Source organism: Zalophus californianus, chromosome 8 (genome assembly GCF_009762305.2).
Source record: "Zalophus californianus isolate mZalCal1 chromosome 8, mZalCal1.pri.v2, whole genome shotgun sequence".
In the NCBI taxonomy this organism is placed as follows: domain Eukaryota; kingdom Metazoa; phylum Chordata; class Mammalia; order Carnivora; family Otariidae; genus Zalophus; species Zalophus californianus.
This window is the reverse complement of record NC_045602.1, coordinates 101,479,690-101,495,325: the sequence shown is the minus strand read 5'-3', so window position 1 is coordinate 101,495,325 and position 15,636 is coordinate 101,479,690. Positions and strand designations below refer to the sequence as shown.

Below are 15,636 nucleotides of genomic sequence, written 5' to 3'. Positions count from 1 at the left end.
TAGGGATGGAGGCCTCAGAGTTCTTTGTGGACCCACATGTCCCCTTACCTATAGGCCCTTGAACCAAAACTATTTGCAGGTGGACTATTTGCATGGCTCTTCCAGCCTTCAATTGCAAATAAAATACAAAAAGCAGGAGACCAAAGATAAACTACTGCCTCTGTTGTAACAGGATTTTGTGCCGCTTTATCAAAACTTTGAGAATTTTTACACGCGGAACCTGTACATGAGAATCAGAGACAACTGGAACCGGCCCATCTGCAGTGCCCCGGGGTCTCAGTTCGATGTGATGGAGAGGGTGTCGGATGACTACAACTGGACATTTAGGTGAGGCAGCCTTCTGGAGGGGCTTGGTTGAGAGAAATCCTTCCCAGGAAATCCTAGCATGGGCACCAAACTACAGAAATGATGAACACCAAACCATGGAATTTGCTGGTCTTCCATTACTGGGCCCTTTGCAAGCCCTCATAATTCCAGTGAAGGAAGTCACGGTAATTCAGCTGCCAAGGGTGGCTATGTTAGATTAAAATAAAGCTTGTGTCAGAAAGTGCAGGATACACAGAGCCAGCCAGGAAGAGCCTTTTCAGCCTTATTGACAAATTATACCCCCCTGCTTCTTGCTGAAGGAGACAGTGATGATCATGGCTCTTTCTCACCTAGAAAGTTCTTGCTGGAATTTTAACAACACAGGTATCACAGAAGTGAGCACCCAAGGAAAATCAGGGCTAAATAATACTCCATGGCTTGTGATACCTTTTTCCAATGCTCTGCCCAGCTTCATTTTGGGGTTACTGTCTTCCAAAGACAGACCATTTTGTGTTGACAGCAATTCACATCAGAAAGGAGAAAGAAAATATATGATTGGGGCCAGACCCAAGATCTCCTTGTAAGAGTCTTTTATGGGACACTAGGATGATGTTAAATGAGAAAGCCCTTTGTGGTCTTCTCTCTGCAGGTTCACTGGAAGAATCATCAAAGATGTCATCAACATGGGCTCATATAACTTCCTTGGCCTGGCTGCTAGTTACGATGAATCTATGAGGACAGTAAAGGATGTTTTAGAGGACTATGGCTTAGGTGTGGCCAGCACCAGACATGAAATGGGTATGTATGTTCATCATTTTGAAATTTTGTCCAGTTGGTCCTCAGATTCTTTATGGCAACTTCTCAAACCTAGATCGTATCTAGACTGTGTACCTCAAAAAGCTGTTATAAATTGCAAAATGAGAAAGGTGTCTGAAGTTCTTTTTGGAAATTTCCAAACGTTATGCTCTTGCCAGGTAGTTTATTAATTACAGGTCTTAATTCTCCAGAAAAAAATAAAAATAGATCTTTCTTTAGACCACATTACTTAAAATAGCAACTATTGTGCCTCTTCCATCTGGTCCTTTTCTGGATCCTTCCCACACTTTTTCTTTAAACAGTTTTAGTGAAGTATAATTGATATTGTTAAAACCTGTACTTACTTAATTTATACAATTTGATGGGCTTAGACATATAAATACACTCTGAAACCATCACCCCAATCAAGGTAATAAACATGTCCATCACCTTGGAAAGTTTCTTTGTGTCCCTGCTTTTTGTGGTAAGAACACTTAACATGAGCTCTACCCTTTCAACGAATTTTTAAAGTGCACAATGCAGTATTAATTATAGACACAATGTTGTACAGCAGATCTCTAGAACTTACTTATCTTGCATGACTGAAATGTATATCCATTGAACAACTTTTTGTTTAGATTTTGCTCTTTCTTAATGATGTCCATCACTGATCTTGCTTTTGTATTTGGATATTGCCCATCACTGCTACTAAAACATAAGCTTCATGAAGGGAGGGATTGAATTGGCCTTGTTGTCTGTCATGTTGAATGAATGAGTGAATGGGGATGAATGAATGGGCAAGGTGAAACAGACTGCCTATTTGTTTCTCTTTTAGCTGAAACATTTTTCTCTTATTCAAAGGAGTGAAATCTGTGAGAAGGAAACTTCTGGTCCTCTCCACCTCAGGGAGAAAGAGTGATGCAAGCTTCCTCCTATAGAGTGTCTTGCTATTCCTGACACAGTGTTTTCTTATATGTCATCTCATTTATTCCTCACAAAAGTCCTCTGCTCAAGGAGGCAGCACAGGCGATGTTATTTCATCTTCTAGAGGAAAAAATAGGATCACAGTGACTAAGTGATGTCCCCCCAGTGGCTTGTTAATCATACTAACTCCCAGTCTAGCTAGCTTCTCCTAAGACAGCATTTTCCCACCCAGAATGATATATGCATGGTTTACCATGTCAGTTTCAGGCCAGTCTAAGAACCCAAGGTAAATCTACTAAAAAGGGATTGACCATTAATGAAAAATGAGCCATGTGCCTCTCTTAGATATCCAGTTGACAAAAGAGCATTAAAAACCCATGCAACAAAGAACAATTTAAGTTGAACAAAGTAACTTTTTTAATACATACATTCAGTTAACATTTAGCAAAAGCTCCATAGTTTATAAGTGGTTGACCAGATTTCTTAAGAAAGGCATCTTACTTATGTTCATTTTGAGGCAGGAGGGCTGCAGATATGAGCAGAATGCAGAAGGAAGGTTCTACTTCACTTAGCAGAACTGGGTCACCCATGATACGCCATTTGGGATGGGGCAGAGACTGGAAGACTACCCCCAGTCATAAAAGACATGGAGTCAGTAAGCTTTGGGGATATTTCCTCTGGTGCTGGTGACACCCAACACCAGGATTGTTGAACCCTCCTCAGTCACAGCCAGCAGAAGCTAAACCTGATACAGACAATGGTTTCCTTCCTATGGAAGCCAGATATGGAATAGGAGTTCCTGATTCTGCAGACTCAATGAACCAGAGAAGCCAGGCAGAGATGAAAATCATAGTTTCAACTGCCTGCAGCCAAGGTTCTTTCTCCACTTCCTCAGCCTTCTGAATGGCTGGACTTTTAATGTTTACCTGCTTCACTTAGTCTCTGGCTCAAGCTCTAGGAAGAAGATTTTAACAGTTTTCAAGGAAACAGTAAGAGAGCAAAATAGAAGCCACCCACACTAATTTTAAGCAAACAGAAGAATTGATAACAAGGATGGATATGAGCAGTCAGAAGATAAAGAAGTAAACGGGGTGCATTTTAAAGTATTGTGCAACATAAGCAGTAACCTTAGCATAGCATATAAGAATTAGTAGCATAATTTTGAATGCCACTTATTTCAAGAAATACAAATAACTTTTAGAAAGCATAAGCTATCTAGTCTTAAGAAAATGTTTAACAGTGCCAGTGGATTGTCAGTGAAAATTTGAGAATATAGAGGCTTACCAATTTAACAACCAAAAATGCTCCTTGAGGAGCCCAAAGTAAAAGTTTAGGAACATTTAATCACTTGAGTACTTTCCCAGAGCTTTTAAAAATAGTTTCCAATGTTCTGAAGGGAAAAACACACAAAAATCATATTGCAAAATAGGAAATTAAACAAAAAAGAAATCAAGAGGAAGTATTTAAAGCACAGTGAAAGGATAGAAGACCACACACAGTATCTTGGCCAAAAATATGTGAGAAGAACATATTTGCCCACTGAAAGAAAAGGACTGAGATTTTGCCAAAAACCCAAACTCAGCTACAAGCTATAATCACAAACAAATACAAGTAAATATAAGTTATTCCTAAGACTGAAAAGTAGAAATTTAAGTCCCAGCCAGACACCTGGTTCTCGCCTCCCTGCAGCAACCACCACTAAAATGAACTCAGTGCTCAAGAGAGAGATCAATTCAATAAAAAGTACAACAAACAAAGAGCTCTAGAGTAAAGTTGTGTGTCCAGTCTGCATCTGCAAATGCTAGGACTGAGACTGAAATACAGCTGAGCTGTAAGGAATGAAACATTTCCAGACACATACGTACAGAATTGCAAATGCTGTTTTTAACATGTGGAATGATGTGCTGCTGTTATTTTCATGTACAACTAAAAAATACTGGCATACAGAATTAAGGGAGGCTTTGACTGTCTCGCGGTCAATTTAATTTTCCATAGCCTGATGGAAGGGATGGCACATTTTTTTGATATCCTAAATATGAGGCAGAGTGAAATGGAAATTTGGAGTCATAATCAACCATTTAAAATGCCTGACACATTTTTAATTCTTATCCTCTATATTCATGGGTGCATTTTTATTAGAATTCTCCTTGATCTGGGCTGTCTCCTTCAAATTGTGTGCCATGTGTCATATCTTTGGTAATTACAGACTAGTTTTTCCTAATAATTTTCTTAATGTGCTGTGAAAGATTAGAAATCTTTGAGTATTGCTGTGTGTGATATTACGTTGTAAACTAGTGAACTCTAGACTGAACAGCTTATCAAAAGTTGAAGAGACTGCTGCTCAACATCCTCTTTTTAAGGTGGCTTGCTTCCAGATTTTTAGCTGGAAAATCACTTGAATAACTGTTTACAGATTCTAAAATTACATGGATTTTTAGGTTTTCAGCACCAGGATTGAGAATTGCTCATGATGTCTGAGTATTAACAGAAAACAATAATCAGTAATATCTCCATTATGCAAGGTATTTCCACATTTGGTCTCTGAATTTCTTTATCTGAAAAAAACTATTTAATTTTTCTGTATGTGGAAGGTGTTTGTCTGAATATGTTGGTTGGACAATGAAAAATGTAATACAGCAGGCTCTGAGGCAAAGTAAATGCATAATTGCTTGTTCTTCTTTCATATTAAGCCAAAAAAATAAAGAACAAGCTGAAACTTTAAAAAATAAACAAACAACATAAATGTGTGGTACAAATGCAAAGAAAAAGGAAAGCAGAAGATTAGTTTAAAATTATTAGTTGTTATTAAACATAGGAAGAGACTCACCTTATAAAAATTATGCGGAGAGCCCATAATGAAGACAGATTCAAGTCCTATATCCTCTATGCATCAAGTAACACAGTGCAGACATCGATGGCTGTTATTTTTCTGTACACCTGGAAATTAGGAGAATGAATTATGAGAGGCTTTGAAAATCATATGGGTCAATTTAACATTCTACAGGCTGATTATAAACAAAAGCAAGACAAATAAAATAGTGATAAGAGACCACAAAGTACCTTCCAGTCCTTGAAAAGGAAAGAAGGGAGGGAGGGAGGGAGGGAGGGAGGGAGGGAGGGAGGAAGGAAGGAAGGAAGGAAGGAAAGGAAAAAAGGAAAGAAGGAATGAAGGAGGGAAGAAAGGAGAGAAGGAAGGAGGGGAGGAAGGAAGGAGGGTAGAAAGGAAGGAGAGGAGGAAGGAAGGAGGGAGGAAGTGAAGGAGGAAAGGAAGATATAAAACATAAAGGACACTAACAATTCAATTACTGACTTCCATTTAATATTTATATATTGAATTAAGAGCCTTAAAACATATTACCAGTATACCTCATCTTTTTAAATACCTAGTGAATTTTCACAAAAATTTACTATATTTTATGCCACAAAGAAAACTTCATTAGATTCCAAAAAGTGGAATTTACATAAGTCACATTCTTGGATCACAGTGAAATAAAGCTAAAAATAAATAATAAAATTAGAAAAAATTCCTTTTTAAAAAAATCTCTGGAATGTTTTAAAGCCCTTTCCTAAGAGACTCTTGAATCAAAAGGGAAATGAAATTACATTTACATTATATTTAGAAACTAACAACTGTGAGAACACCATAGGGTCCAGCTAGTTGTGTAATCAGAGGAAAATATATAGTCTTACTTTACTAAAGACGAAAGATTGAAGCTAGCAAACTAAGCTACCCATGCAGTAAGGAGTAAAAGGTAAGCAAAAGTATTGAATTTTTAAAAAATAAAAACAGAAACTTATTAATTAGAGAAGAATAATTTCTATTGGGCTGAGGCATCTGTGTTTTAATAAGTCACTAGAGGTGATTTCAATGAGCGGCAACCAGAGTTGGCAACCGCTGAACAAAATTTGACAAACAAGCACTTAGCGAAAAAACATATGTATGGAATTGACGTTGCAAATCAAACAGTGTACTCAAATAACAAGATACCATGATCAAGTAGTTCATTTCAGTAACTATGAGAATAGTTAGCTCAATAATAAGGCAATTCATAACATTGAATAATCCTAGAAGAAAACATATGATTATCTTGATAGGTGACACTAAAGCATTTGTAAAATTCAGTATCCGTTCCTAATACAAATTTTAATAAAATTTGTAAAATTTGTAAAATTTTATTAGAATAAAAAAAATTGTAAAATTTTATTCTAATAAAAATTTTATTAGAAAAAAATAAAAATAAGAATTAGGAGATTCCAGAATGCAATAAAAACACCTACATCAAACAAAGAGACTGTACTATGGTGAGCGCTGTGAATTATGTAAGACTGATGAATCACAGACCTGTACCCCTGAAACAAATAATACATTGTATGTTAATAAAAAAATTAAAAATAAAAAGAGACTGTGCTATATTTTGCGATGAGATACTAGAAACTTTCACTTCAAGTCAGAAGAAAGGTGAAGATGAGTTTATCCACCGTTTTTAATAACCTATGGAAGTCCTAGACAATATAATTTCATTTTTCATTCTTTAAGTCAATAAATATTTATTGAATGATGACCATGTGACATAATTAGAAGTATAGGCACAATAAGAGGTAAACTAACCATTATTTGTAGATTATCTGATTGTTCACCTCTCTGATTTTCAAACTGTGATCTGTGAGGAGCAAAGGAGACCTCTGCAGGGGCTCTTCATGGGGCCACCATCCATATGAGAGGGAGCTGAGCAGGAAGAACAGAGTTTGGGTCTACTTTCTTCCAATTTACATATTTGAATAATCAAAAATTTATTAGAAATAATAAATATCCAATAAAAAACTCAATAAAGACCTACCGCATGTAGACCAACTTTTATTTTTTATTTTATTTTATTATGTTATTTTAGTCACCATACAATATATAATTAGTTTTTTTAATTGTATTATGTTATCTTAGTCACCATACAATACATCATCAGTTTTTGATGTAGTGATCCACGATCCATTGTTTTCATAGAACACCCAGTGCTCCATGCAGTACATGCCCTCCTTAATACCCATCACTGGGCTAACCCATCTCCCTACCCCCATCCCCTCTAAAACCCTGTTTGTTTCTCAGAGTCCATAGTCTCTCATGGTTCATCTCTCCCCCCTTCATTTTTCCCTTCCTTCTCCTAATGTCCTCCCTGCTATTCCTTATGTTCCACAAATAAGTGAAACCATATGATAATCGACTTTCTCTGCTTGACTTATTCCACTTAGCGTAATCTCCTCCAGTCCCATCCATGTTGATGTAAAAGTTGGGTATTCATCCTTTCTGATGGCTGAGTAATATTCCATTGTATATATGGACCACATCTTCTTTATCCATTCATCTGTTGAAGGGCATCTCAGCTCTTTCCACAGTTTGGCTATTGCGGACATTGCTGCTATGAACATTGGGGTGCATATGGCCCTTTTTTTCACTACATCTGTGTCTTTGAGGTAAATGCCCAGGAGTGCGATTGCTGGGTCATAGGGTAGCTCTATTTTTAAATTTTTGAGGAACCTCCACACTGTTTTCCAAAGTGGCTGTACCAACTTGCATTCCCACCAACAGTGTAAGAGGGTTCCCCTTTCTCCACAACCTCCCCAACATTTCTTGTTTCTTTCCCTGTCCATTTTTGCCATTCTAACTGGTGTAAGGTGGTATCTCAATGTGGTTTTGATTTGAATTTCCCTGATGGCTAATGATGATGAACATCTTTTCATGTGTCTGTTAGCCATTTGTATGTCTTCTTCAGAGAAGTGTCTTTTCATATCTTCTGCCCATTTTTTGACTTGGTTATTTGTTTTTTGGGTGTTGAGTTCGAGAAATTCTTTATAGATCTTGGATACCAGCCCTTTATCAGTAGTGTCATTTGCAAATATCTTCTCCCATTCTGTGGGTTGCCTCTTTGTTTTGTTGACTGTTTCCTTTGCTGTGCAGAAGCTTTTTATCTTGATAAAGTCCCAAAAGTTCATTTTTACTTTTGTTTCACTAGCTTTTGGAGATGGACCTTGAAAGAAGTTGCTGTGGCCAATGTCAAAGAGGTTACTGCCTATGTTCTCCTCTAGGATTTTGATGGATTCCTGTCTCACATTGAGGTCTTTCATCCATTTTGAGTTTATCTTTGTGCATGGTGTTAGAGAATGGTCGAGTTTCATTCTTCTGCATGTGGCTGTCCAATTTTCCCAGCAGCATTTATTGAAGAGACTTTTTTCCATTGCATGTTTTTTCCTGCTTTGTCAAAGATTATTTGACCATAGAGTTGAGGGTCCATATCTGGGTTGTCTATTCTGTTCCATTGGTCTATATGTCTGTTTTTGGGCCAGTACCATGCTGTCTTGGTGATCACAGCTTTGTAATATAGCTTGAAATCGGGCAATGTGATGCCCCTGGCTTTGTTTTTCTTTTTCAACATTTCCTTGGCAATTTGGAGTCTTTTCTGATTCCATACACATTTTAGGATTGTTTGCTCCAGCTCTTTGAAAAATGTCATTGGAATTTTGATCGGGATGGCATTGAAGGTATAGATTGCTCTGGGTAGCATAGACATTTTAACAATGTTTATTCTTCCGATCCCTGAGCATGGAATATTTTTCCATCTTTTTGTGTCTTCTTCAATTTGTTGCATGAGTGTTCTGTAGTTCCTAGAGTATAGATCCTTTACCTCTTTGGTTAGGTTTATTCCGAGGTATCTTATGGTTTTTCGTGCTATTGTAAATGGAATCATTTCTCTAATTTCTCTTTCTACAGTTGCGTTGTTAGTGTATAAGAAAGCAACTGATTTCTGTGCACTGATTTTGTATCCTGCCACATTACTGAATTGCTGTATGAGTTCTAGTAATTTGGGGGTGCAGTCTTTTGGGTTTTCCACATGTCATCTACGAAAAGAGAGAGTTTGACTTCTTCTTTGCCAATTTGAATACCTTTTATTTCTTTTTGTTTTCTGATTGCTGTTGCTAGGACTTCTAGTACTATGTTGAACAATAGTGGCAAGAGTGGGCATCCTTGACATGTTCCTGATCTTAAGGGAAAGGCTTTCAGCTTTTCCCCATTGAGGATGATATTCGCCGTGGGTTTTTCATAGATGGGTTTTATGAACTTGAGGAATGTTCCCTCTATCCCTATACTCCGAAGAGTTTTAATCAGGAAAGGATGTTGTATTTTGTCAAATGCTTTTTCTGCATCAACTGAGAGGACCATATGGTTCTTCTCCCTCCTCTTATTAATGTGTTCTATCACATTGATTGATTTGCAAATGTTGAACCACCCTTGCCTCCCGGGGATAAATCCCACTTGGTCGTGGTGGATGATTCTTTTAATGTATTGTTGGATCCTATTAGCTAGGACTTTGGAATCCATATTCATCAGGGATATCAGTCTGAAATTCTCTTTTTTGATGGGGTCTTTGCCTGGTTTGGGGATTAAGGTAATGCTGGCCTCATAAAATGAGTTTGGAAGTTTTCCTTCTGTTTCTATTTTTGAAAAAGCTTCAGTAGAATAGGTATTATTTCTTCTTTGAATGTTTGGTAGAATTCCCTGGGGAATCCATCAGGCACTGGACTCTTGTTTTTTGGGAGGTTTTTGATCACTGCTTCAATCTCGTTACTGGTTATTGGCCTATTCAGGTTGTCAATTTCTTCCTGTTTCAGTCTTGGCAACTTATAGGTTTCCAGGAAGGCCTCCATTTCATCCAGATTGTTCAGTTTATTGGCATATATTTGTTGATAATAATTTCTAATAATTGTTTCTATTTCCTTGGTGTTAGTCGTGATCTCTCCCCTTTCATTCATAATTTTATTATTTTGGGTCCTTTCTCTTTTCTTTTGGATAAGTCTGACCAGTGGTTTATTGATCTTATTAATTCTTTCAAAGAACCAACTTCTAGTTTTGTTGATCTGATCTACTGTGTTTCTGGTTTCTAATTCATTGATCTCTGCTCTAATTTTAATTATTTCTCTTCTAATGCATGGCTTAGGCATCATTTGTTGCTTTTTCTCTAGTTATTTAAGGTGTAGAGTTAGTTGGTGAATTCGGGATTTTTCTATTTGTTTGAGTGAGGCTTGGATGGCTATGTATTTCCCCCTTAGGACTGCCTTTGCAGTATCCCATAGGTTTTGGACCGATGTGTTTTCATTCTCATTGATTTCCATGAATTGTTTAAGTTTTTCTTTGATTTCCTCATTGACCCAAACATTCTTAAGCAGAGTGGTCTTTAGCTTCCAAGTGTTTGAATTTCTGCCAAATTTTTTCTTGTGATTGAGTTCCAGTTTTAAAGCATTGTGGTCTGAGAACATGCAGAAAATAATCTCAATCTTTTGGTATCGGTTGAGACCTGATTTGTGACCCAGTATGAGGTCTATTCTGGAGAAAGTTCCATGTGCGCTCAAAAAGAATGAGTACTCTGTTGTTTTAGGGTGGAATGTTCTGTATATATCTATGAGGTCCATCTGGTCCAGTGTATCATTCAAAGCTCTTGTTCCTTGTTGATTTTCTGCTTAGATGATCTGTCCGTTGCTGAGAGTGGAGTATTGAGGTTTTCTACAATTAACGTATTGTTATCAATATGATTCCTTATTTTGGTTAACAGTTGGCTTATGTAGATGGCTGCTCCTGTTGTTGGGGGCATAGATATTTACAATGGTTAGATCTTCTTGTTGGATAGACCCTTTAAGAATGATATAGTGTCTTTCTGTGTCTCTAATTACAGACTTTAGTTTAAAATCTAATTTGCCTGATATAAGAATTGCTACCCAAGCTTTCTTTTGAGGTCCGCTGGCATGGAAGATGGATCTCCATCCCTTCACTTTCAGTCTGGATGTATCTGTAGGTTCAAAATGAGTCTCTTGTAGGCAGCATAGGGATGGGTCCTATCTTTTTATCCAATCTGCAACCCTGTGCCGTTTTATGGGAGCATTTAGGCCATTCACGTTGCGGGTGATTATTGAAAGATATGAATTAATTGTCATCATGTTGCCTGTGAAGACGTTGTTTTTATACATTGGACGTCCCTGTAAATTTCTGTTGTATATCACTCTTGGGGTCTTTCTCCTTTTATAGAACCCCCTTAATATTTCTTGCAGGCCAGCTTAGTGGTCACATATTCTTTCAGTTTCTGCCGGTCGTGGAAGCTCTGCATCTCTCCATCCATTCTAAAAGACAGCTTTGCCAGATAAAGTATTCGTGGCTGCATGTTCTTCTCATTTAGTACCCTGAATATGTCTTGCCAGGCCTTTCTGGCTTGTCAGGTCTCTGTGGATAGGTCTGACATTATTCTGATGTTCCTCCCTCTGTACATAAGGAATCTCTTCCCCCTAACTGCCCTTAGGATGGTTTCCTTGGTTCTAAGATTTGCAAGTTTTACTATTACATGCCAGAGTGTTGGCCTGTTTTCCTTGATCTTGGGAGGGGTCCTCTCTGCCTCTAGGACGTGAATGTTTATTTTATTCCCCAGATTAGGGAAGTTCTCAGCTACGATTTGCTCAAATATATCTTCTAGTGCACCCTCTCTCTCCACTCCCTCTGGGATTCCAATTATTCTGACATTGGAATGCTTCATGGTGTCACTTATTTCTCTGATTCTATTTTCATGGATTCTGAGTTGTTTTTCCCTGGCCTCCTCTTTTCCCTTTTTATCTCTTATATTGTCTTCCAGGTCACTTATTCGTTCTTCTGCCTCACTTACCCTAGCTGTTAGATTATCTAGTTTGGATTGGACCTCATTGATAGCATTTTTAAGTTCTTCCAATTCAGCTTTCATTTCTGCCCTTAGAGACTCTAAGTTGCCATTAATTGATTTCTCCATTCTAGCTATTGTCTTCACAATTGCTAGCCTGAATTCCATCTCAGACATCTTGGTTATATCTGCAACCATTTGTAAATCTGCAGCCTAAGTCATAATCTCTCAGTCTTTTCTATTTTGGGGGCTCCTCCTCCTAGTCATTCTGTTGATGGGTCGTTGAGGGAATGTATAGAGTCCAAATTATTGACCAGAATCCAAGCAAGATGCACCTGTTTTCTAGGGACCTTAGGGTTGCTAGCCTCTTGTTTTCCAGGCTGTCTTCTGGGGGAGGGGCCTGCCACGCTGTTACTCAGGCAACCCTGTTTGGTTGGAGTTGCCCTGCCCCCCTGTGGCAGGGGATGGGCTCAGTGGGAATCAGTTTTGGGGGCTTTTGTTCTATGGCAGCTTTCCATGTTTCCTCCACAAGTCAGAGCAGAAGAGACCATTTCCAACCCCCTGCCTCAGAGCAGAGAGATTGTAGTCTGTTCTTCAGTGAGCTCTCCAGGCCACACTATCTCTGTTTCTGTCCATGCTGCTATAAACTGCAGCATCCTAGGTTGTGAGCCCCTCCGCAGTGCCCCCAGTCCTGCCTCCAGGTCGGGGCATGTCTCTGCCCTTTGTGCTTCTAAAACCACCAGCCACTCCCAGTTTGCAGGCACGACCCTGCTGCTCTGGGTTTCCGCCTTGGGGGCTGCCCTAAAGTCCTTTCCCCGCCGCTACTGGTCTGTGAGTCTGTGCCCTGTCCCCAGCGCGTGAGGCTGTCACTCACCGGCAGTGTAGGATTCCCCACAGCCAGCCTCCCTCCCGCTGCCGTTTATCCTCCGATATCTGCCAGCGGAATCAGGGCTCCCTGCTTCATACCTCAAAACCAACCACCCACAATATTCTGTTTGTAGAAATCCAGATCTTCTTACATATCAGGATGATTTCGTGGGTGCTCAAAGTGGTCTGGTAGATATCCAGCTCAATTCCAGGGACCAGTTGAAATAGGGTCCCCTACTCCTCTGCCATCTTTCCTCTCTCCATACATCATTAGTTTTTGATGCAGTGATCCACAATTCATTGTTTCCATATAACACCCAGAACTCCAGCAGTACGTGCCCTCCTTAATACCCATCACCGGGTTAACCCATCCCCCCCCACCTACCTCCCCTCTAAAACCCTGTTTGTTTCTCAGAGTCCATAGTCTCTCATGGTTCATCTCCCCCTCTGATTCCCCCCCTTCATTTGTCCCTTCCTTCTCCTAATGTCCTCCATGCTATTCCTTATGTTCCACAAATAAGTGAAACCATATGATAATTGACTTTCTCTGCTTGACTTAGCAACTTTTAAAATTCATATAGTAAAGTCAGTAATTAGCAATCAGAAGATATATTAGAGAAATTATTTTATTTTAAAGATTTTATTTATTTATTTGACAGAGAGAGACACAGTGAGAGAGGGAACACAAGCAGGGGGAGTGGGAGAGGGAGAAGCAGGCTTCCTGCTGAGCAGGGAGCCCGACGCAGGGCTCGATCCCAGGACCCTGGGATCGTGACCTGAGCTGAAGGCAGATGCTTAATGACTGAGCCACCCAGGCGCCCCTGGAGAAATTATATTATTAATAAATACGAACAAAACTAACAAACACCTAGGGAATTCTGTTGAAGATACCTAGAAACTATTTGAAGAAAACTAAAACTTTCATAAAAGACTTAAGAGAAAACTCGAAAAAATCGAGATAGCAAATCCTAGAAGGGAATGACCTGGTGTTATATTTCTATCAGTACTTCTCCAAATGAATATGTGAATTGAACACCATCCCAATGACATTAATAAATGGGGAGAAGGAGTGGGTTGTCTAAATGGAAGTCTAGAGACAGACACAACTTGGAATACTCATTAGTATACAACAAGAACAATTTTGAAATCAGTTGGAAAAGGACCAATTATGTCATATTTAGTATTATGATAACCAGCTGATCACAGAAGGAAATAAGTTAGATCCCTACCTCACATATTATATCTCAGTAAATTCCTTTTGTCTAAATTGCAAATGCATTTGAGATTGAAATACAAAAAATAAGAACCACCACCAGAAATAACTACATAAGTAAAATGGAAACTGAATGAATAAGGGAAGTGATGAATGAATGAACAAATGAACAGAGTAAAACGACCTCAACAATTCAAATACAAAATGCACTTGTATGCATTCCTTGGTTAGGGCCCTGCTAAGATCGTCAAGCTGTAGCTCCTTTGATGTGCACAACCTCTCTGTCCCTTAAGGCTGCTGTGACAAAATATCACAGACTGGGTGATAAAAAAGTTCATTTCTCACAGTTCTGGAGGCTGCCAGTCTGGTCGGGTGAGGGCCCTTTTCCATGGCGCAAACTTTTGGTTGTACCCTCACATGGTGGAAGGGACGAGCCAGCTGTCTGGGGCCTTATACATAAGGACACTAATCCTATTTATGTAGGCTCCGTCTTTATGACCTAATCACTTCCCAAAGGCCCCACCTCCTATTACCATCACTTTGGCTATTAGGTTTCCAATGTGAATTTTGGGGAGAAATAAACATTCACCCACAGCAGGCTCTTCTCTAGCTTGTCGCTTATAATCACCCTTTAATTCTATAACCCATAATGACCGACGGTGGAACTCACCTTACCTAAGTCACCCTACCTGGCAGTATGTCCTCTTAGTGGGAGGGATCCATTTGAAATGACTTCCAGACTGACTCCCTGCAACACAGGCCACCCTTGTCCATGGATAACAGGCTCTCTTCCCTGTTAGAGGAAAGACAGCTTGCTCCCACCCCAACCTCAGACACAATGACTTGCCCTTCAGATTAGTCAAGCCTGATTCAGACAGTAGTCTCCTGTGTCCTCACGCTCCGGAGAACCAGAGAAAGCACACCCAGAAATCATAGGGGGAAAGAGCCAACACAATGAAGCATTTAAACTTCTCTACATAAAAACCATGTCGACAAAGTTAAAAGTTGAGGAACAAAATTAGATAAAGTTATTTGCAAAAAATAAGACAAAATGTTAACATTCTTAACATGTAAAGACTTACAGATCAGAAGAAAAAGAACATTACAACTTAAGAAGTGGGCCAAGATTTTGAGAAAGCCAAGAGGCAAAACATGCACAGTCAGGACTATATAATGTTTCTCAAGCTTTTCTTTATCTCTCCCTCCTGTGATATTTTAATATTACAGATAAAGTATATATCTGTTTATGTAGATCATGGATATCTGTACCTTATACATAGTAAGTTATCTGCCCTTCCTCCAAGAACAGCTTGTCAACCCTTTGGGAGCAATATCATAGCTGCTGAGAATGCATAAGATAGTTAATTACCCTTCAGAGGAAGTAGATGGTGACCAGAAGGGGGAACAAAGGGACTTCTTGGGTGCTGTCTATATTGTTGTTGGGTTTTTTATGATGCGGTAATCTGTGTGGGTGTTCACTTCATAGGGCTCAATACTTACAATTTGTTTCCTCTTCTACATGTATGTTATAGTGTAATGAAAATTTTACATTAAAAAGTAGATCCAGTACACAAATGAACAATTAAGGAAAAAAAAGAAATGTAAGTGTCCAACGAGCCTGTGGAAGATAATAATTAATAATCAAAGAATGATTAAGACACAGAGTTGCCATTTTTCACCTAATTGGCAAAAGTAAAAAAAAAAAATAATATCCCATTAGAGGCGCCTGGGTGGCTTAGTCGGTTAAGCGTCTGCCTTCGGCTCAGGTCATGATCCCAGGGTCCTGGGATCCAGCCCTGCATAGGGCTCCCTGCTCAGCAGGGAGTCTGCTTCTCCCTCTCCCTCTGT

General features: G+C 39.0%; 1 protein-coding gene across 2 annotated transcripts in view; it reads left to right on the top strand.

The window, feature by feature from the left end:
* Window positions 1–15,636, top strand: part of SPTLC3 (serine palmitoyltransferase long chain base subunit 3) — a 156,459-nt gene that overhangs the window by 58,141 nt on the left and 82,682 nt on the right. For both annotated transcript variants that reach the window (XM_027624271.1, XM_027624272.1), the window contains exons 3-4: window positions 173–327; window positions 956–1,104. In XM_027624271.1, coding sequence (XP_027480072.1) covers window positions 173–327; window positions 956–1,104 — 304 coding nt within the window. The remainder of the gene's footprint in view (window positions 1–172; window positions 328–955; window positions 1,105–15,636) is intronic.